General features: G+C 31.2%; 1 protein-coding gene across 2 annotated transcripts; it reads right to left on the bottom strand.

Annotated features, from left to right (window-relative positions):
- Positions 1-405: 405 nt before the first annotated feature.
- LOC107455158 (cilia- and flagella-associated protein 53) lies at positions 406-24407 on the bottom strand. 2 transcript variants are annotated; one of them, XM_071186794.2, is made up of 9 exons: positions 24290-24407; positions 21432-21522; positions 20059-20312; positions 12943-13119; positions 11591-11894; positions 9160-9393; positions 8117-8333; positions 5528-5670; positions 406-1495 (listed from the first exon to the last, which is right to left on the bottom strand). In XM_071186794.2, the coding sequence occupies exons 2-9, from the start codon at positions 21507-21509 to the stop codon at positions 1235-1237; spliced, it is 1668 nt and encodes a 555-aa protein (XP_071042895.2). In that variant the 5' UTR covers positions 21510-21522; positions 24290-24407; the 3' UTR covers positions 406-1234. The 2 variants fall into 2 exon arrangements, with proteins under 2 accessions (XP_071042895.2, XP_015928114.3); XM_016072628.4 differs by lacking the exon at positions 24290-24407 and adding an exon at positions 23969-24275.

The raw sequence follows: 24407 nt of genomic DNA on the forward strand, positions 1-24407 counted from the left end.
ACTCATAAAGTTCCCCAAGAGAATCATTCTATCTGACCATCACAAGATGTGCCTCCTTTCTCACTAACCGCAACGTCACAAGGAGCTAAACATGTAATAACCAGAGAATGACCATGGCGTTCACGAGAAAAATGTTAATGTACCAAAATATATTTTGATATCGAATTTAAAGAAAAAAACCTGGGGGAGATAGTTTGCTGCATTCTGCTTAGAGGTCTAATTATTTACTCCTCACAGGATCAGTTAAACTTAACTTGTTGAAATATTAACTTGTAAAAATATTGTTTTATTATTTTTTTGAAAAAAGCAGTCCCATGTTTTGTCTACTTTGTATCCTGCAAAAACAAACATCTAGTTTCTTTAGCAGAACGCAGCAAACCGTACTGTTAAATCTCGCTCTTCGTCTTTTTATGTTTTTTTTATTGGTTTTTTTCAAAACTTTGATCATATTGTTAAATAACTAATATTTCCAAATTCAAAGTTCTTACTGTGTGTTAAAGAATTTAAAAGTGGTATCAAAATGTAATTATATTAGAACATTCGTTATCACCACTATATAATAACTCCAAGTGCATGAAAATTGATGCAAATTTTCAGCTTTGATATATTAATTTAAAAGTTAAAGCTATTAACAGTAAAATTGCAACAATGAAAAAGGCACTGCATTTTTTAACTTTTTTAAACACCGTGTGAACCCTGTAAACTACTGAGGGTAATAAAAATGAAATTAGACGTTCTTAAAAATAAATTTATGAAAAATGTTAGTTTGTTTGAAATGTAAATTTGCTGAGGAAATAAGTTAATTTTATTCTAAATTTTAAAATCAGTTACAAAGTTCGTTAATAGATGGTGCTGCATATTGAGAAAAAAACAATGTTTTTGTTGCTTGTCAGATCAAGCCAACTAAGATAATTTCACGGACTTTTTGTTGATTTTGTTTTCAGGCAACACCATCACGCTGTTACTGCAAACGGTGATTAGTTTCAAATCTCTTTCAGTATTTGTCACTTAGTGGCACCATCTGAAGACGAACTTTGCAATTAATTTTATATTTTGATAGAAATAAATAGCTGGTTTCCAAAGCGTGATGCAGAAAACCGGACACTTCCATTTCTGCCGTTTATCCTTGGTTGGCTTCTCCCATAATCGGTTATTTTTAGGACAGATGATAAGTTACTAATTTAAAATTTTAGATTATATTAATCAGTTCACTTATTAGAGATTTTTTATCATCTTATTTACAGACACTGCAACAATTACATGCACTGAAACAATTACAGTCATTGCGATTATTACAGACACTACAACAGTTATTTGCATCATTGTGCCCTTTCCTGCTCATTCGATATGGATGTTCATGATCTATCTTCATGTCTGAAAGCAATTTTTGAATCTTGGCCTCTTCATCTTCTCTATCGCAACGAGCTACTTCCAATTCCATATCAATCAACCTCTTCTCCTCTTTCAATCGCTCTTGTTTTTCTCGGATTTGATTCTGAAAGAAAAAATACATAAAAAAAGACACTTGTTTGGTCAATTGGAAAAATTGGACTCTTCGCAATCGTTGTCCTTGTTTCACAATAGGCCAGGTTTATTAGATAAATTTCCTATACTTTTTAATCAGTCTAACACTTTTAGGTTAAATGCATAGATGCCAACTTGCTCCGGACTGCAAATATATATTTTAAAGTGGTAGTTTAGCAATTGTGATTCTTGGTTTAATAAGTTCAATTTAGCAGATTTTTATCCACCACTATTTTTAAATAATTCGTAGGCTTATATAATTCACCACTTTTAAGTACTTTTTTGTCATGCTATATCTTTTAAAAAGCAAGCAAACATTGTCAAATATTTGCAAAATTTACTTTGTAGTTATTTACCATTTTTTTAATTATTTTGGCGTGTCCGGAGCAGTTGGCAACTCTGTAAATGTAGTGAGACCAGATACACGCAATTAAAAATTTATCCTGGTTTACTTTCGGCCGTTTGTAATGAACCCAAATAAATTTAGGTTAATTCGAAAACATAACTATTTAACTACCTAATTATCATTGCTTACCTATTTATAGAACTACCTAGTTAACTAATCATAAAACTGTTTAACTACCTATTAGCTGTACTGTCAAGCTGATAAAGCAAATGTTTGAATCAGCCTAAAGGCATATAGGCTGATTTTTATAAGCCTGAAATAATATGTTAGACTGGGCAGAAATTACCGAAGACTTTTTTAATTAGCCTAGCAAGTGAAACTATAGTGACTGTTTATAAAGATCCGAATTTTTTAACTAACGTACGGCATATACATATTTTTTTCAAATTTTCTTAAATGAAATTACTTTCGGGGTCGTCTACAAATAATATTGTGCATAGGGGTGTAATTTTCATGGTGACAAGGTGGAGGATAGCAAGAAGGTTGAAACCGCACATTAAGAAAAAAAAATGATATAGATATATACCTTGAGGGGATACTAGACGTTCAGAATGAGAAAAATCCTTTAAAAAAATCCATTATTTGGTTTTCGAGATATTGAAAAAAATCACACTTTATTAAGTAATGTGCAACAAAAAGTGCTTAAATCGCAGTTTTTCTTACCGAGTTATAAGATTGTGAATTTGTAAAGGCCCATACATCAATATTCTCATCTACAAAGTTGCTTATTCTCGTAAAGGAATTTTTTTAATGCTCTCACAACTCGAAGAAGCTCCTTGCGCACCAGTTTTTATTTCATAAAAAAAAATTCAGATGTGTCTTGTTTAACTTTAAATTCATTTCATTAATTCAATTTTTTAATTCATTTTTTTAATAATTAATCAAACATAATTGAAGCTTGTTTCTTGAAGAAGAAAAATTTTTAACAAAATAAACATTTAATAACCAGGTACATTTTATTTTTACATGGTTACCATAATCACTTAAATTTATTTAAATACCTATAAACAGCGTTTTTGGGTAAATATTTAATTTAAAAAATTTAAAATTCGTTCGCAAGGAGCTTTTTGAATTTTTAATCAACTTTTAAAAACAAATACCTTTAGCTATAACTTTAAAACTAAATATTACTTTTCTTCTAAAACATTGTGTACAGACTTCTATCAATGCTACTAATTTTCCATCAAAATTAGAAAATGATCGATTAAAATTTACACTTTTTTTTGAACATCCAGTGTTCCCTATTCCATGCAAAATATGTGCACTTATATATATTTCCATGTTCACATATGCCATTAAAACTCATAAAGTAAAAAATAACATTTGAAATGCAGTCTAAAACACCGTACTTTCTTTCTACATTACAAGTGTTATTTACGTCGTGTAGAGTGACATTTATAAGGTAAGGGGTCGAAGTATGGTAAAAGTGCGATCTTTTGTGGCAAAAAAAGTTAAAAATACCTGAAAAAAAAGTCTGACTTCATTTACGGAGAGCCCTTAAAAGGTTTCTCGTTCACAATCGAGCTTCGGCAAAGAAATTTATTCCGAGGAGGTAAACATAACGTCATAAAGATAAAAGAAGAATACAGGACACAAAAAAGAATAGTGAATAAAACAATAAAAAAATTTAATAAAAAAAAAATTGAGAGTTTAAAAAAAATTGCTTTTGAAAATGGATGAAGCATGTAATCGACATTTTTTTTAAAAAAAAATGAGATTTTTCAGGAAAAGTTCTCATTTTAGTCATTAAATTCTATAACATTCATTTATGATAAAGCTATTAGATTCCGAAGATCTCAATGGATGATAGAAGTTTTTTTATTTTTTTTATTTCCAATGAGCTGCACAATCGGTCTTGCCAATGAGCAGACCTAGTGCGTTCACCAGAGGTGGTATCCACTCTTTCAGGACCACCACAATGGGTGAGATACCGTTGGTCATGTTAATTTGGACGTCTAGTTTCTGCCACACTAGATGGCAGCACCGAGACTCTATTTGGATGCTGAAGTGCACTAGGAATGGATGATAGAAGTAAGTGACTCGATTTGAGCATTTTTAGGTTGGAAGAAATGCGTACAAGCAAGTGCGTAAATAGTCAGCAAAAAAGACCATAGAAAATCGCTTTCTTTGCATAAACGCGGGATTGGAAAACTTGAAAACAGAATCTTCCATGCATTTAATTTTTAAAACTTATTTTATTATTTTTTTAAGATTCTTAATTTTTTATTTATTTTTTTCATTTTTTATTAATTTTTTCGTTTTGTTTTTTCTTTTAGTCTTTTTTGTTTCCTGTGTTCTTTTCTTGCCTTCTTTGTGTTGTTGCCTTGCATGAAAGTTGTTTCTCGAAGGCCTCGCCATCATATGAAATGATGCTTTGTTGCAAAGACTAAGCTTTTTTCATAAATGCAGTGAGTTGACAAAAGTTACTCAAGACTGTTAGGACAAGTTTCGCCAATCTGAAGCTAGCATTTCTTAAGCTTTTTCTGAAAATGGCATTAACACACAGTTTAGTGGAAATGAGAAGCGATTGTGTCCTAATTTATTAATGCTTAAAAGTTTATTCCGATGCTATACTATCTGGGTTTATAAAAATTTGCAAAGAATGAGAATAAAGCAGTGATTTTGATAATTTTCAGCTATGTGGAAAATGTCGCCAAATTGGCGATTTTTAAAAAAAATGTTTAATAACTTTTGAAATATTTAAGTTATCCATCCGTTCTAAAGCCCAGGTAATTCTTCATGACAAGTGTATACAGATAGTTTAAAATCATCATTTTGCCACATGTGTAAACTGTGAGATTTTTCAATTTCCTTGGCGACATAGCTTCGAAAAACCAAGTTTAATGTTTTGTGTACTTATTGCTTATGCGCAATTAATAAAGCTTGATTATTACTCTTCAATAATATTCCATTATTTCATAAAACAAACCAAATTTTCTTTTTCACCACTTAATTTTCCTACATCACTCAATTAAAATATGGAAATTTTAATATTTTTCTTTAGAGATTTAAAAAAACCTGACTATTTTTGAATTGTTTAATAATCCATTTACCACCTTAAGTCGCTAATTTGAGGCTTAATACAAAAAGCATTCGTTTTACCATCAGTTTTAAACACAAAGCAAAATTAGCATACTAATATATTCTACAACGACAGCTTAATCTTCCTTTTGTCATATAAAGTTTTCAACGTGCATTAAAAGACTAAAAAACATTAACTCAAATCTGAACTACTGAAGTAGAATTATTAATAATAACTATAAAATATAAACAAAACTCTTTCTAAAACCTTAGGAACTTTAAGTTTTAAAACGAATTCTTTAAATTCCCTTAAATCTTTGGCTCCAGTAAAAAAGAAAAATGCAATTGTTATTGGATTACAACAAAAACATCATCAGTCACACATGGGAGGTAAAAAATAACTCGACAAAAAAAAAACTTATATTTGTCTAATAAAAATTATTCGATATTTCTGTTTAAATTCTTTAATTTAATCCTTCTCCCTCAATTTTTGTCTCAAACAACAGTTTGTTATTCTCGAATTCATGCGAAGAAAAAGAACTAAAAAAGAGAACTGTTCTTACGAAATAAACTTACTAGGAGCTCATTTTGATGTCTTTCATTTCGTTCTCTAATTAATTTCAGTTTCTCGGCATTTCTCTTTTTATCTTCTTCAACTTCTTTCATAACCAACTGAGCGTATGATTCGTTCAAATGAAAAACTTGTTTACTTTTTTCAACTGTAAATAAAAAAATGAAATAGTTTCTAGGGATTAGACTGTTTGAAAAGATTGGATTTATTCATTTATTTCAAATGGGGAAAAATTGGACAAACAGAATTAAATATATGATATTTCAATGTGAAAAAATACATATATATAGGTGTACTATTTAATAAACTTGTGAACATATTTTGACGCAATTATTCAGCTGATAAAACTAAAATCTCGAAGAGTAAGGTTTCGCTTTTATTAAAGTAATATTCTTTTATCCACAGCCTAATCAATAACAATATTATAATTCCTTCAATTTTGATGTCAATATCTGCTTATCTCAATAATGATTCGTCATATTTTGGTAGCCTTTTTATTTTCCTAGCTTCCTTTATTAGGTCTTTTTTTTTTCTAGTAATGCTATGTTAAAATATTTTTGGGATTAATATTGATTTATAAAAAGAAATTCGATTTTTAGGATCATTTTTAGATAGCAAGGTGGGTTTAGAAAGGAAGGTTTACAATTTTGCATATTGTAACTGGATTTTGTATACTGCAACTGGTCTTAAACTTAAGCTTCTGTGCTTATAATGAACCGAATTTATAAATTATGTGTTTATAACTCAACTCCATTCCAAGTTTAAAAAAATACCATTACGGTATAGGATTTAATTAATCAACCACGACTGCATATAATTCCGTTTTATTTCGCTATCAAATTATACAAATATGCTAAGATTTTAATATGCCTTCAAAGCAATATAAAAGCTCTTAAAAATTAAACACGTCAGACAGAAATTTGATTCATGCTATCTTTTACGATATATATCATAGAAATATTGAAGGAAAAAAAAAGGTTATAGTTCCGTAATCTGACTAGAGTCCTAGAATTGGCGACATATTTCGATAAATATGGAGAGCATTCGTTCTTGAAAAAGAAACAACAATATAGCGTTGCAAAAGCATTGGATTTGATTGGTCCACTAAAAATTGCACATCATATACCCTGAACGAATCAAATGCGAGATAGAGAATTTTTACTTTTGTTTCGCTATAAAAGAAAATCGTCTGCAAGGCACAGAATTTATTATTCTTTCATCATTTTCTTTTAATGCAAACCGAAGGACGTATATACTTGTTACGACTTTTAGATATCATTTTTATTAACTCTTAATACTTGTTAATTAATCATTCAATAAGTTTTACTTTCCACATTTCGCACAATGTAAGAAAATAAGCAACAAAAAAAAAGTATGTGCAACGTCGTTTCATCCATTAATCCATTTGGCATGTACTTAGATGCAAAGAGACTCTCTCCATCGGGATAATGGTTTTTTCTTAACTTGCAACAGAGCATGAAAATCGACAAGACATGAGAATCGAATCGACAAGGAATGAACAAACGCTTAAAGCACAAGAGAAAATACCTCCCTTATATTGGCCTACCTTCTTGAACTTACACGGACCTATCTTGTTACCCACATTTGTGTAAACAAAGCCCTTCATTTTTTTCTACTTTCGAAAATAATCAACAGATGGCAGCTAAACCCATAGGTGGAAAAATAGCTGACCATCGATATTTAAAAATTAATGAAGTCGGTTTTAAGTACAAATGGCACAGAATTTTAAACAGTTAAATATTAATTCACGACTCCTAGCTTGTATCTACTGGGCGTTTTCGAACAGTAAAGATACAACGCTGCATACTCACTTGAAAAAATTTTAACTGGTTAAATGTACATTACGAAATTACTTACTAGTACATGTCTTATTTTTTGACATAGTTGCTGTCATTGTCAAAGCATATTTTATGTCTGGGTACAAGCTTTTGTATTCCTCCGTCATAGAACTTTGCCGTATGTTTTCGGAATCATAATTCATATATGATTTCATCATCGTCGTAAAAGTTTTACTCTACAAGATGTTTTTTCAGGTAAAAGAATAAGGGAAAGTCGATGAGTGCAAGATCCGGACTGTACGGCGGATGATTTAAAATTTTCCTAATGAAGCTTTTGTGTGAGGAGAGCATTGTAATGCAACAAACAAACTCAGCTTGTCAGCAAGTCCCTGCGTTTATTTTAAATTTTATGCCTTTTTGAAACCTTTTCCACGACCTTTTGCAAACATACCCTTTTGCATGAAGAACGGAATGTACTTTACATCTGACGGGACTCTTGCAGACATTATAAAAACTTGCTGCTCAAACAAGATTTACCCTAAAAATTACGTATGACCTCAAGGAATAAATGACACATCCGAGGTTACAGTCCGTGTTGCCATTAAACTCTCGTAAACTTTTCCTTTGCTTCCATTGGTATAGTATGTTTACTTTCTGAAAAAGCCTCTTAAGAGATTAAAAGAAAAAATATCCTAATCTTTACCAAGGAAAACCTATTATTAAGGACAAAATTAAACATTACACATAGTATTTGTTACAGTAAACAGATTAAACGTTTTTTTAAAAAAAACTTACTGTTTGATTGAATTTGTTCTTTTATGCCGTTCATGACGTCTTGCTCCAGCTGTCTTCGTTTCTGCTTTTCTTCATCCCACTCATTCTGCCTCTTTTTCCAGATTTCGTCTAATTCATCTTGGTAGAGCTTATCAATCTCTTTCTCGAAATCATCTTCCTTCCTCATTTGATCTTTCAAATACTTCAAATACTCCTGCTGTTCTTTCATCAAAGCTCGCTGAAAGAGAAGGGAGAAAAAAGCGTTAATCCGTATCAAAACGTTGATCTGTATTAAATTCTGCACAGATTTATATAAACTTGTTGACAGTCTTTCACCAAAAATGTGTCAAATATAGAAAAAAAATAGAACATGAAGGAAATGGACGTTGGCTTCATTCAGCAAAGGAAACCGTCGTACTTCTTTTTATCAAGTTTTAAAATTATTCGTCACCAGATGGTGTTGCTAACAGATACTAACTATTGAAAACTGTTTTCATAATAACCATCATTTGTAGCAACAATGTGGTGCAGTATGAGGACAAAATTCTTTACCGCCTGTGCAAAAATTTCAATTAGAACAGTTTGACATACAGCAGACGTCATAGTGTTATAATTTTTCAAGTCAGCAGTGCCATCTTTTGATACATTTCGGAACTAATTTTGAAATTGAATAATATTAAACTGGTTTTCCAAACAGAATGAGGCAACACGTGTATTTCTATCTCCTTTTCTTTCAAAATGTCGGTCATTTTAGGGATTTCGGGTTTACTTCAGGAAATTTTATTTAAAAAAAAATTGAAACTAATGGATCTTGATATTTTGCAAACACTGAATATTTATTTAAAAATAACCAGTATTGTTCTAAAAATATTCTGATGATAAATAAATATTCAGTTAAAGTTCAGATATTTGAAGGTAAATAATTAAAGCAGTAGTAAATTTGTTTTTTAATTAAAAGTATGCGTGTTAATTGAAAATCTGAGTGCCTCGTCGAAAATCTGATAACTAAAATTTATACATGGAAACAATACTAAGAAACAGTCTAATTGATCGTGCACTCTTACTTTCTTTGCATTTCTTTGTTTTTCGTCTTTGTCATCCATGATTTGTACATCCATCCATGATTCATCCATGATGAAGAAGAGATCTTGAAGCAGATCGTCTTGTACTTCTTTTGATTTCTTCTTTAACTTCTCCCTCAAACAGCTGTCTAAGTTCCTCCTCATTTCTTCTTGTTTCCTTTTATTTTTCTCTCTTTCACACAATTCTTCCAATTCCATGAGTCTCTTTTGCTCAGCCTGAAACGTTAAAAACAAAATATTACGCTACAATTAAAGCGTATTTCCAAAACTCCTAATCAAAAATGAGGTATTAAAAAAAGTATACACATTAGTAATATCTAATCAATGTTTAAAGAACGAAGACACAAGAACGGTGTTAAAATCATACGACTCACTAACGAAAAGGGGGAGATGAAAAAAATCAAAACCAGTTCTTATATTGTATAAACAGGGTTCAATGAGCATGATTCATCATCATCAATCGCTCGGCTGCCCAGTTTGAGCCTTGGCCTTCTCGAGAAGTTTTCTCTAGGCTAACCGTTTTCCGGCTAGTGTTTTCCAGTTTTTAGTTTTTAAGACCAAAATTTCTTTCTCTAGGTCTTTTCCCATCTCAAATTCGGCCCGCCTCTTTTCCGTGTGCCAACTGGTCTGGCATTGAAAACTCTTTTTGCGGTACTGTCTTCATCCATTCTAATAACGTGGCCGGCTCATTTTATTCTTTGTCATTTAATAAAGTTAATAATGCCAGGTTCATTATATGAGTGATAAAGCTTTAGATTTGTTCTTCCAAACCACACACCATTTTTTTTAATTCCTCCAAAAATACTTCACAAGACCTTTCTCTAAAAGGTACCCAACATAACCTCATCTGTACAGGTTTCACAAGCATGTGTTAAAATTGATCTTAAAAGAGATTTATATAATAAAACTTTTGTTTTTCTATGAATTACATTAGATTTTATGTATTTTCGAATTCCATAAAAATAATTATTGGCTATAGTAATTCTCCTTTGTATTTCCATCACTGAGCATGATTACAAAACAAAGAGTTCCTCCTTATTGTAGGAGATTGTTCCTAATCTTCTGAAGGGAGAGAAAAACATGCCTACATTTTCACTGAAAAACATTCAGCAGAAATAACTTATTTTCGATACCAGAATTTGAAAATAGAAAATTATATAAAACTTTTATAAATAACAAATTCAATTAAAAACATTTCAAAGCTTCGAGTTGGCATTATAGGGAATGCCGGGCAATGGTATTTTGTCTTTAAAAAACATCTGTGTAGAGAACACCGGCCTGTGGCCTTTAAGAAGCAGTCAGTGTAGAGAATATCGGACAGTGGCCTTTAAAAAACAGTCAGTGTATAGAATACCGGACAATGACCATTAAAAAATCAGTATAGAGAATACCGGCAAGGGCCTTTCACTTAAAAAAAAAAACATCAGTGCAGATTGTACCTGATCATGCCTTTCACTTTCAAAACATCAGTGTAGTAAACACCGGGCAATGGCCTTATAGCTTTAAAAAGTATTAGTGTAGAGAAGATCGGACAATTCAGAATGGACTTCAACCTTAAAAAACAACTTTCTTTCTCCACCTGCCAAAAGAAATGGAACAATCCTCTGTCTCTGATCTTAGAAATTTAACTTCCAAAGCTGCACGTAGATTGCTTTGCATTCTTGCGTCCGTTGCGCATTTTTTTTTAATACCTGTTTCCATTTAAATACTTTCTGTGGCTGAACCATTTAATAATGGTACCATACTTTTTTTCAACATTTTTAGGCAAGAGCATTTAAAATAAGTTGAAGTATTTAAACAACTGAAAAGTATATTTATTTAATGTGTCAAAATCTAATTTCTTTTTCAAGTTCTTGGCTCAAATAAGCTTATCAAAAATATACACATATTCCCAATACCCTGCGGTTTATCTTTTAAATTTAATGCATATTCGTCTCAAAATTAGGAGGGAAAGCATTCTAAACTTCATTATCACTTTAAATCGAAATAAAATCTTATTTTGCGTTTCATTTCAACTTAAAATGGAATTAAAGGATATTCTTCCCACCATTTGAAAGATAATTAATATTTTTTTTTCTTAAAGTTGAAAATCCGTTCGATTTAATTAAAAATAAATAACACTTAGAAATTTTTTTCCCCGTTGCATGAGAGATTTGAACGGAACTTAGATATCTTTGCGTAGCTGATTTCAAATCTACAATCGATTTCTCTTTACAAAAAAAAACAATTTTTTTGCGATTTAATAATTATATTCTCAACTAGAATTTTTTTTAAATTCACTACAGTTACTACTAAGTATCCGCGCCAGTGCCTTTAAACTTTGATCCATCACGTCTAATTTTTCTTTATTAGAGTTTTCAAATCGTCTGCCGTTTTGGGGATAGATTGAGCATACGGTATATTGAGTGCATACCATAATTTCAGCCTCTTCCTCTTTTTCTCTCAATCTCTTCAATTTTTCTGATTTCATAGCTTCCCTCTGATCCTCAATGTATCTGCTATATGCGATGTCTGTCTTTTTTCTTTCTTCTTCTTCTTTTTCTTCTTTCTGCCTCTTTGCCTCGCAATCCATCCTCAATAGTTGCTCGTAGAGTTCCTCTTCTCGAATCTTTTGTTCCGACTCGGCTTGTCTTTCCCGGATTATTCTCTTGCCATCCTCAACTGCTTGCCGTTGCATTTTCTTGCTCAGCTCAGTCCGCAATTCGTCGCAGTTTAGTCTGTCAAGAAACAAATTTTAAAAAAATACTGAAGAAAAAATACTTATTCATTTTTGGCAGCAGTAAAAAACTGCCATATTATTGAAACTAATACTCTATAAATATTGAAAATATGTATTAATTGAAATAAAATAAAATAAATAAATAATTATGATCGCCGAAAGGCGATCGCAGGTTATACTTTGGAAAAATGGTTGTTGTCTAATTTTTTTTTTTTTTTGACCCTCATTATTTGTGATATTCACCTGAATTAGTATTGAAAACGATCCAGTTTGAACTGTAGGTTAGAATTTCTGATTCTTATTTAAAACAATAAAAACAAAAATACCGTTCAAATGATGAAATTCTCTTTTATTCACAACTCAAGAAGTATTGATGGGATCTCTCTGGTCCCATATCTCAAAAATAAACTCACCAACTTAATGCATAATGAAATTAAAAGTGAAAAAAAGAATTCCTAAAAAAATTATCAAACGACAGCGGTCGCCATAGCAAGGCATGCAATGACGACGCATGCGCACTGCTTACTATTACTCTTGAACACAATTGAAAAGTGTGATGACGTCCAAATAAGGTGCGCACGCCATCAAACCCCAAAACAACGCCCATTTTGCCAATGGGTCATAAAATCTCAGTTTTTAATCTCAGGTACGACATGAAAACATCTGCAGAATTGAAAGTTTCGGGGAAATATAATAAGACACAAATCAACTCCCCATAGATAGAAATCTTTGAATTGAAGGCCTTGGGCTGCACGCTTATGGTTATGGATATGTAATCTTGATATCGGGTGACCAAAGATGCGAGGATGTGTATTGTGCTGATTTATCTATTAAAAAATTAGACAGTTATAATTATTTGGAAAAAAATTTCTTGACCACTTTCTGGTTTTTCACGAGTTAAGTTATTGCTAAAAAGAGTATGCTGTTACGAAAACTGAAGTGAATCAAATATATTTTAACTACTATATGTAGAAAATTACAAATAAGTAATGTAATAAAATTATTGTTTAAGCACATCTTTTGGGACGCCCTATAAAGTTACTTACTTAAACTGCTGTTCCTTCTTTTCAAGTACAATTTGTTGTCTCTTCCTCTCTTTTTGCGTTTTTAACTCACAGTACCTGTCCAGCATTCTCTGTTGTTTCTCCCCTGGATCTTCATGGAATGAAGTACTTTCTTCTATTAGATACTCGGCCTCTTCTTCTTTTAAGAGATCTGAAAGCCTGAAATGGAACAAACTACGGTAAAAGCCCATTATAGCGACGAATTACAATAACCGATGTAATTATCGTTTTAACGAACTTGTCGTTATAAGCAAGCATGCATATTTAATACAAAAATATCAGTTCGAGTGTAATAGTATGTAGTAGCTTTTGACTTAACTGATAACATCGAATGAAGAATATAATAACGAGTTGTCAAAAAAAGAGAAATAACCAGAATTAGAGTGCTTGTTACACAAACACACACAATTAATGTTTAAAAAATATGAAATTGATACAATTACCTCGTCCCCTTTGTTATCGGTGGTGTCGTGTCCATGGGTGAGGATTGTTCTATAAATGCCATTAAGGGAGCGACCTCAAGTCATTGTACAACAAGCAATACATTTACAACATTTCAATAGTAAGTTATCAAGAAAGAAGAAAACAAGGAGGCATGTTAGATATGAATCAATAAAAGGAACATCCTTGTGTACAGCAGAATCCATAAACGTAGCAGAAATCTTTTCTCTTCAAAAGAGGAAGATAACTTGCCTGGTGGTTGCCCACACATATTTGTTTCATGAACATAAAAGGTTAAATAGGTAAAAAAGAAATAAGATGGAATGTTGCAAATTTTTCAAATTTTTATGCCCATATCAGATATAAATGTGTTTTACATTTAGCCCTTTTTTTTCGTGTAATCTTGCTTATTGAATCAGCATAGAAATTCATTTCCCTGGAAATAATTTGTCGCATTAATGAAAAGCTAGCAATTTTTAACTAGTTATAAACATGCAATTTTGCATCTTTAATATTAGCATTGAAAGGGACATGGAAATTGGTCGTAATAACGAACTTCCATGCCCTACTCGTTATATCGAGCTTTTACACAATAATGTTGTAACACTATGGATAGAATAGGAATCCCATAATAAAGTGTGTAAAAAAAAATTAAAAAAAAGCAACGCACTCCCGCAGCAACCAGTTGTACTCGCAATTCAAAAAGTTGTAAAGCGATTATGCATAGCCACTTGATTTAATTCAGATTCTAATGGATACCTGTAAGCGACGTAAGCGTGTGAGTCGAACCTGATTAGCTTCTGAATTAACAAATGCCACGATTTCCCTACGATTACAGGCTCCAAAAGATTCCTTCAACTTCTATAAAGTCAACAATAGTTAAACAGTTGACTATTCGAAAGATCCTGTTCATAGTTTCATCAACGACGTCATTATTCTTTTTTTAATATTTATTTTATTAACAGTATTTTAAATAAATCTGTCAGAAAAAAATTAAAACAAAAAAAGATTAAATCTTAAAGAAGAATAAAATACCATTCATGATTTTAAGAATCTTCGGAAGCATTTTTACTACATCTGGTTTGATCGTTCTGTTTAAAATGCGCCAATCAGTCTCTGAATGTATATTTCAAGTGAATATTTATTTTAACGAAAAAGTTATAATAAAAAAGACAATCTGTAGTGTTGGTTAATATTTTGTATTAAAAAATTTGTTTTCAAAATATTTAAAATCAAAACAAAATCGTCTGCTTATAACAAAAAGAGAAGGATGAAATATCTACACTCTTTTGACTTTTTTGGTTGTTTGCAAACGACAGTGCCAGAGACAGCTCCAAAAAGTTTAAGTCAGGTAACTCATCCATTCTTATTAAAGACTTTTTTTTTCTATTTTATTTTTTTTTTTGCCCCTTATTTTTCATTATTATAAGGATTATATAGCTGAAAGTGTCATTTAAAAATTTTTGTAGTGGCTTCAGTGTAACGAATTCACCTAACTTTCATTCCGCTTTTTTGATGCGTTATTTCTCGAAAAAAAAATGCATCAAAAAAGTGGAACATCTTATTTTTCTCCACAGTTAATAAAAACAAAACGTTGTGTCCACTTATAATCCTGTTTATACATGTAGATAAAATTTGAAGGTAAGCTATTGACGTTTGAGATACGTGGAAAAAATTTTCTATTTTTTGTTACTTTCGCATATTTTTATAAAATTTTACAAGAATTATCAATAGAAATTTTTTTAATTGGATTTTAATCCAAAATTAAGCCAAACAATTTAGAATTTCACTGAAAAATTTCTGTATGCAGATATGTATTCTGTTGTAGGTATGTATTCCGTATGTAAATATGGTAGATATGTATTCTCTATTTGTGTATTTTGTAGTATGTATTCTGCTTTAGAATAGTGATAAAATTTTAAGATAATCTGTTGACATTTGAGTTCCAAAGAAAAATGTTTATATTTTTTTGTCACTACTGCATATAATCATACGATTTCGCAAGAATTATCAATAGAAATTCTTTTAAATTGTATTATAATTTAAAAATAAGCCAAACAATTTATAATTTCTCTAAGAAATTTCCTTATGCAGATATGTATTCTGTTGTAGGTATGTATTCCGTATGTAAATATGGTAGATATGTATTCTCTATATGTGTATTTTGTAGTATGCATTCTGTTTTAGAATAGTGATAAAATTTTAAGATAATCTGTTGACATTTGAGTTCCAAAGAAAAAATGTTTATATTTTTTGTCACTACTGCATATAATCATACAATTTCGCAAGAATTATCAATAGAAATTCTTTTAAATTGTATTATAATTCAAAAATAAGCCAAACAATTTATAATTTCTCTAAGAAATTTCCTTATGCAGATATGTATTCTGTTATTGGTATGTATTCTGTATGTAGATATGTATTTTGCGAAGCATTTATAATTTCACTAAAACATTTCTGCTGTAGGTTTATTTTGTATATAGATATGTATTCTGCATATATGTATTTTGTTTCAAAATGTTGATAAAAATTGAAGATAATTTGCAGATATTTCAAATTCGAAGAAACATTTTTATATTTTTTTTCACTTTCACATATTTTAATACAATTTCGCAGGAGCTCTCAATAGAATTTCTTTTAAATTGGATTATATTTGAAAATCAAGCCAAACAATTTATGATTGCACTCAAAACTTTCCATATCAATTTAAATATAAAAATAATCATAAAACTTTCACTTTAAAAGACTTGCGTTCCCTTGAGAAACATTACACATTTTTTATCAGTTAAAAAAAATTTTGATAAATGTTTTACATTTTTATCAAAAGAAAAAAATAATTTTTATTTAAGTCTTAAAAATCGTGCAACACTTTATTGAGGACTGTCCTAATTTCAAATAATTATTCTTTCAGGTGCAGCGAAAAACAGCTTCTCTATAATCTTTAAACCATACCTAAAAAACTAAAATAATTCATTCAAAAACTATCAATTGTAATCAAATTCCAGATCACTGAAAAATCTTATTTCATTATAATCGCACCTTTTGTTTCTGGTGACCTCAATTTCCATACAAAAAGAAATAAATTAACAATAATCACTGACCATTTCACCGAGCAGAAAACGGACGTAGTAATTTGCTTTAGATTAAAGTTCCTAAAATCTAAATCGCTAATTCCGAAAAGAAAGACTGCACTTATTTCATATTAAATGGCACTTTGGATAAGTTATATTTTTCCTTCGCACGATTCTTCGATTTTACACATTCCACTTTAGCATACAATAAATATTACGTAATTGACCTGAAAATTTAAACTAAATTACTAAATTCTTACTAAATTTTCAGTTAGTAGCCAGTAGACTCTTATGACTCAGTAGCCGCTTTTTCCTCAAACCTAATGAGTCAGTGATCGATATTTACATATATAGGTCCTTTTTGTTTAATGGCCACTTTTTACAACATTTTTTCTTGGATTAAATTATATTTTTTAAAATATTCACGTTAGAAATAAGCAAAAGACTTTAAAAAAAAAAAGTTAAAGTCAGTATGTTTATCTAAATTTTGCCATATATTTATCTTATTTATGTTGTTGAATTATTTTTTTGAAATATTTGGGGAGGCAAAATATATTTAATATATACATTACAACTCTGAAATATGGGAATTGTTAACGAACTCTCCTTTCCACATGAATCTTTCCTTCACAAATTTGATGGATTCTGAAGGATCAAAATTTTGAATGAAGACATTGGACATTTTAATGAAAATTGTTTTTCAGAGTCTCTTTCTGCATTGATGTACTTTTACCATTTAACAATTTTAAAAAAAAAATTACGTTGAGAAAAAGTGTCATGGTTGTGAATTTAAGTCACCACTTTTTTCTCTTTTTTTTTTTTTTTTTTGTTCACTCGCCACGCAGCGAGTGGCTAGTGGTGATTTTCAGGGCTGGTACGCAATATATATTGTAATTGTCATTGGACAGCCCACCCAATTTTTGGGTTTACGATTTTTAATGCTCAAATCCCGTAGCCTTGTTATTTTGAACCCAATCCAGAAGACAAGGGAACTCCTGGATCAAGTATTGGACGAAATCTGCCTGCGTGGTGGACTTTTTGATGGAACTAACCCGCATTTGCGTTACATAGAGAGGAAAACCTCGAAAACCTCTCACTGTTAGCCTGATGGCAAGGGAACTGTAACCCATGATCCGTCTACCACTGAGGATATTTACATCGGCACTGTGGTCGGTGCGAGTCGGGGGCGGAATTCGTATCAACCAATCATCGCTAGGATTCGAGTCCGGTTCACCTCATTGGAAGGCGAAAGGCCCGGAGACACAACGGCTCGTTACGCAATACATAAAGAAATTGGTTTAAAATACGGAAATATTATAAAATTGCTTTGAATACTATAATATCTCTCTATTTTAATAAATTGTTAGAGTAGCCGTCGATGCCTTAGGTCTTCAACTTAAAGTTACATTTTGCCCTGCTGCTCAAAAGATTAGCAACATAGAAAATTCTTAGACTAACAAGACTTAGAAACTTCACATTAAAAACGTAAGTAGAAAAATGCTATGGAAGAATGAAAAACATTCGATAAATAGTTCGAAAATTATTAACTGTTAGATTTATCTGGGAAAATATTATACGGCCGCTTTACAGGCGATAGCAATGCAACTACAACGTTGAAATTTGGCATGCTAAGGACCATATTTGTTGATAAACTTAACCACAGTATTTTTTCGAAATTCTGATTTGTTCGAAAATTATTGCAATTTTAAATGCTTCTTTTACTAATGTTTCTTCATTTCTCTGTGCTAACATTGTGCTCTTAGCTGGCCGAAATCCAACACATTTAGAAACTTTATATTACAAAGGCATGTAGAAAAATATACAAGAGAGTTAGACAGAATAAAAAACTTAACCATTCGATTATTAGTTCAGGAATAGTTAAATGTTAAACTTGTAGTAAAAAAACTATGTATGTCGATCTAGTATCAGCTGTAATACAACTACCCAGTTAAAATTTGACGTGCTGATAAAACTGTTTTGAATTATAAAATTAATAAGATTTTTTTTCCTAAAATTCCTATTTGTTTGAAAGTTATTGCAATTTTCAGTGTTTTGTTTCGATTTTTTTTCCTTTAAATGATAATTATTTATCCATTGTTGAAGTAAACATTATCTGCTAAAATGCTAAAACCTATTGCTCAAATTGAGGTACTCTTTCTACAGAGGTCCAAGCTGCAATAAAAATTGGTGGTTCCTATTTCAGACGTAAAAAGTGTCCCTCTCTCATTCAGATCGAGTTTATTATCTAGCTTTTTTTCCATAATATTAACACTGTTTTATTCTTATTGATCTATGACATGGTTTACTATACCTAATGATACTGTTATCTTATGATGCAGTTTTATTCTCAATATAGGAGAAGTCTAGCTCTCTAAATACATAACTAGAACTGATATGAAGGCTACGGAGAACCTTGCACCGCTTATTTCCTGTAGGAAAATTGTACTAGCCTAAGAAAATTACTAGCTTGAGGTAAAAAAGTTTACATAAGGTGATTGGATAGAGTAATTAATTGCTTAATATGAACAGTTCCAAGATTCAAACAATAAGTGGTCCGGCAGTGGCAAAGGTTCGGGCTGTGGTGAAAGAATCAGGAGTGGGGTACGGTTTGAAGATTGTCAGTCAACTCACCCTGTGTAAAGATGTTCAAAAGAGCAGGTGGAGAGACAGGGTTAAACACGTATTGTTCAATGCAGACAGTACGAAATTGCACTTAGTAAAATTTGAAAATTTACTAGTTCAAAAGAGTTTGAAAAGGATTTCAGATTGCTCAAACAAAAGTCAAATCAGTTCATCATCTGGGTTCACAAGAGTTTATAAGATGAGCCAGAAATCAGTAGGGCTGGATACGCAAGTACACAAGGGAAAGGAAATCCATGAACTCATGATAAGTTTGGTTATTGTTGCAAGAGGTAGACTGGGATGTGTTGCGGCCTAACGAGGAGAGATGGTTGCAAATTTATTTCAAGAAGATTATCTGCTGCTGTGGCCCTATATGTAGTTTCTTCGTTGATACACAGGACCTGTTCCAATCCTTGGAGGACCGGCTTACATTATGTCCATTGTTTATGGAAGCTAGTCTTCCTTCCCTATTTATATTATTTGATTTTGAGTTACTTTGTATATATAAATCATTAAATCAGAGAGAAAATAACTAAAAAAAATCTTCTCTTAAAATCTTCAGTAATATTTTAAGTTGAGGCCAATAGACAAGCAGTCCGCTTTTCACTTTTGGCGAAGTCAACTATTAACCACGTTCACAACCAAAACATAAATATTTGCTACAACTTTGTATAAAATCTAAACAAATACCAGTTTTAAAACGTGCTTGTTCCCTTCTAAGTAGGTCTTGTTGCATAACAGAGTTGATTGAACCTCTAGCCTAACATCGAATAATAACGAAACTTGAGACAAATATTTGTAAAGAAAGCGAAACAGGCTGCTCCCTATTCAAGTCATATATTACCGAAATCTAGACGAATTTGATTATCGTAGGACTTTGAAAAGCATTTTTAATAATTACCTTTCATTTTCAATATATTATTGATCAACTGTTCAAAACGTTCTTCATTGTGCATAAAATTACCTTTTTCTGCGTTTTTCCAAGTCCTCTTCCATTTTTCCCTTAATCTTATCCATTTCCCACTGTACCCTGCTGTAAAAAGCTTTCCTTTCAGCTTCATGTTCCCACTGATTGCGAATTAGTTCTTTCTCTTGCCGCTGAGCATAGTCTGTGATTTGATCCAAGAAGTCCTGTCGCTTCCAATAATCTCGAATGGCCTGTCCACTCCGATCTGCACCTGTCATGTGTCTGCTGGTACTGGAAGAAGCTCTTGCAGTCTTTTATAAGATCAAAAACAAGTAAGTTACAGCCAATGAAGTTTTTGCAACAATGTATTACATTATTCATGGTTTATCAATACTACTTATGCTAAGAGTTACATTTCTCCCCAATTACGAGGCCTGACATCAGGCGCGTGACGTCACAAGAGGATTGAAAACCTCATTCAACCAAGATTTCAGACGCGTGATGATTGGCTCTTTTCGTCACGTGGGTATCTTTTGTATATCCTTGCATTGCTAGGCTCTAAACATCAGGAATGGTGTAAATTTGACTAGCCTCTTTTCAAGCTTAATATATATTCTAAGTGTATATATATATATATATATACTAAAATTTCCTTCCTACTTTGTTTAAAAACTCTTTAATTAATGTTTGAAAAGTTCTAAATTTCATAAAAATGTATTATTACATTGTGTGATTGTTTAAAACTTTGAGTTTCGGCAGTTATTAAAAGTTATAGACCAAAGCCATCTAATAAGAATTCTTCCATTAAATAGGAAAATTCCATTACATGGAAATAACAACAACAGAGCAGATGCACTTCGATGGCTAAAGTTGGTTGGTTTGGTGTAAAAAATATTCCCAGAGTCTGTAATTTTTATAAAAGAAGTAACAATATTATTTAAAAACAGCTCAAGTTATTTATTTCTATCAAGTACGATGCATCGTTACTAATTTAAAAAAGCCATCCGTATTTTGTAATGAGCCAAAGTAATTAAAAAAATTCTTTGGTATTTTCTAATCTGTCTGATGTTTTTAGGATTATAACAATCTATTTATAAATCTTTGAGCTAATAAAGATATATACGAAGAATTACTGAATTCGCTGTTGCTCTTTGCCATAAAATCTTTACTAAGGCAATTTACAATTAGTCTTCAAAATTCCGAGCTTATTACAAACTGCCTAAATATGAATCAGATTATGATTGCTGTACTCTCCAATTACTCTGAAGCATAAAAAGTATTTCAATAAGCATAGAAATTGTGAAGCTGATTAGAGCATACAGGGCTCTGACTGCGGTTGTTTGCAAAAGGCCGAATTATATTACTAGCATATGACACGAGCAATTTTACGATATGTATTATAGGGTAAATAAAAAGGAAAGTTATATTACCTTGCTGGGTTGAGCACATGGACAATAACAAGTTGCTTTGATGACTGCAGAATTCGTGACGTTTTCCTGAGGCTGCATTGAAATTTTGGATCTGCAACAAAGTTGAATTTATGCTAAAATTAAATTATGTTCGTAAATGTGTTTTCATTATACGAAAAATGTATCAACTTAGTCAAGAAATTCTTCCCAAAAATAATTTTGTATTAAACTCGAAAATCATAACAAAAGGAACCCGCACAAATATTATGGAAATCAATTTTTTATCAAATTGGCTGGAGATTTATTATCTTGTTAAAACGTTCTGATCAAAATTTCTCTTTTTTTAATTTTATAACCGGAGTTGAGCAGCCATCCCAATTCTGAATTTCCGACTACCAATGTTATCTCCGTAGCCTTGTAATTTTGAACCCAAACCAGAAGACAAGGGAACTCCTGGATCAAGCATTGGGGCAAACTACCCTATGGAGGACTTCTTAATGGAAATAACCCGAAATTGCGTTACCTTGAGAGGAAAGACACGAAAACTTCCCTGGGTAAACCCGACGGCAAGAGGGTTCTAACCCATGATCCGTCTACCACTGATATCTACCATTATGGTAGGCCGGGAGTGGAATTCATGTTCACCAGCCTCCTCAAGGCTTCTAACCTGTATTACTACAATGGGAGGAGGACGCTCTAACCCCTGAGCCACTGTGGGTCCCAAACTTTCTCATTTTATTTTATTTTATAATCATCGTTGAGTAGCTTATCCAATTTTAAGTTTACGGCTTCCAATGTTCAACTCCGTAGACTTCTAATTTTGAATTCTATCCGGAAGACAAGGGAACTCCTGGATTAAGTATTGGGGGAAATTTGCCTTCGGGGAGGAGTTTTTGACGGAACTAACATTTGCGTAACATGGAGAGGAAAAACACGAAAACCTCTCAGTCTGACGGCTAGGGGAATCAAATGTATGATCTGACAATTAGGATATTATACGTTAGAACTGTGGTTGGTGCTAGCCAGGTGCGGACGCGTAGTTTTAACTTGACACGAAAGACATCTGTAACAGCTAATTTGTAACATCTGTAACATCTGTAACAGCTTTAAAATTTAATAACTCCAGAACTAATTCCAATAAAAGAAAAAATGTATCTCGATCTCTAAACATAAAAAAAGAACGCGGCAGCAAAAAAAAATAATGATTTTAAAACAATTAGTAAATGCATTACACAGGAGAATAGAAACGAAATTTTGAGATTTAATAACTCCAAAATTAATGCGGATTTAAAAAAAAAAAATAACAAAATCAAACAATATTATAAACTAAATGTAACTAAGACGGAAGACTATTATAAACTAAGACAGAAAAAAAGGAAGAAAATATTATTATAGAATGTTGGGATCATCTCGTCATTTTTATTTAAAATGAAATAAAATAAATATCGTCGGGAGAAGACACAAAATGTAATTTCTCCTCACCTTTATCCATTAAACATTACATTTCTCTCTTTTTCTTTTTTTCTTTTCCGACAAGATTAAGACTGGTAACTCAATTATTTCCTACTTTAAATTTACCTTAGAAAAAGAAGATGTTCCTGTTCACCGTAATATATTATTAATATAAAGAATAAAATTTTGATCTTAACTATAATTTTCTTCAGGCTGTTTTTCAAAGGCACTGTTGTCGCAAGGAATAATGCTTTTGGTGCGAATAATATGCTATTTTTGTAACTGATGTAAGTTTACAGCTGTTACTGCTAGGCATATCTGCACATTAAAATGAAAAAATAAGCAATTCGGATGGGTTTGAACAGGTTTTTTTAAAATATTACCTAGAACACTTCACTTTTTGGATTTAAATTTTAATTCCAAGAGAGAACAATTTTAGCTTAAAAGAAAACTTTCATAATATAACAATAATGAATTGCTATGAATATAGTGCAATCTTTTTATGCGGTAATAAGGTTTCTAATTTATTTCCTTCCAGGACCAGATATACAAGCAAATTATTTAAATATGCTTTACTCTATTGTTTATGAAATTCATGAATCGATGTATTTCTTTTTTTTACTTATAAATTTTTAATTGTAGTTTAAATTTCTTGTTAAAATAAAGTCAATAAATGTTAGTATGAAAACTTATTATAGAACTACAGATTTAATAATGTTAAAAAAAAAAAAAAAAAAAATAACTCGAAGGATATAACTCGTAGCCGCTCTTGGGCAAACCTCTACTTGTTTTTTTTTTTTTTTTCTTTTTAATTTTTCCTGTTTCAAACCAACTTGGCGCTTTAGCGATTTTAGTTGGCGTTGCAGATCACGATACGGAAATACCCCCAACTAATTTTAATATGAAAATTCCAGAACCGATGAATCAAAAACGTATTTTGGGTCGGCTTACGGGTGGATTAAGAAATCTGTTGTACTTAAATTGGAAACAATGCATTTCTAAATAAAGTATATATATATTACTCGCTATACTACTATATACATTACTATATATATTGTATACTACTAGCGCAAAAATATATATCTATTACTCGTAAACATGCTTACTTTGTTACAGAATTCCAGAAGATTTACAGCGTTTCACTTTATTGAAGATTTCCAAATTTATTGCAGATTTTATTTCTTCATAAAAAATAAAACTAAACGATATCGAAAATTTTAATAATAATGCAAAAAAATTACGATTATCATCTACGTAATTGAATAAAAATAAATTTAATTATTCCTATACTTAAAATTCCCGTAACTGCAAAACTTAAAAGCGTTTTAAGACAATTTTAAAAGAAAGGATTTATTGTAATTCAAATGATCAATATTTTCTAATTCAAGGGATTATATATATCAAAACAACTTTATTTTAAAACTTACTTTTAAAGTTTAGATGTTTTCCGCCAACTAACTCCGGATACTGTATAAAGAACTTCTTTTGTTATAAGTATTTTTAGCAAATAAGGATTTAGACATATGATTTGGAAGTAGTTGCCAT

Source organism: Parasteatoda tepidariorum, chromosome 9 (assembly GCF_982258835.1).
Source record: "Parasteatoda tepidariorum strain Cologne lab strain chromosome 9, Ptep-v5.0, whole genome shotgun sequence".
Classification (NCBI taxonomy): Eukaryota; Metazoa; Arthropoda; class Arachnida; order Araneae; family Theridiidae; genus Parasteatoda; species Parasteatoda tepidariorum.

Coding starts and splice junctions, on each gene's coding strand:
- LOC107455158 (XM_071186794.2), bottom strand. CDS start 21,509: ATGCAGCCTCAGGAAAACGTCACGAATTCTGCAGTCATCAAAGCAACT. Junction 13,120..20,058: donor TTGGAAAAACGCAGAAAAAG/GTAATTTTATGC, acceptor GTTCCATTTCAG/GCTTTCAGATCTCTTAAAAG. Junction 9,394..11,590: donor AGGAAGAGGCTGAAATTATG/GTATGCACTCAA, acceptor TTAACGTTTCAG/GCTGAGCAAAAGAGACTCAT.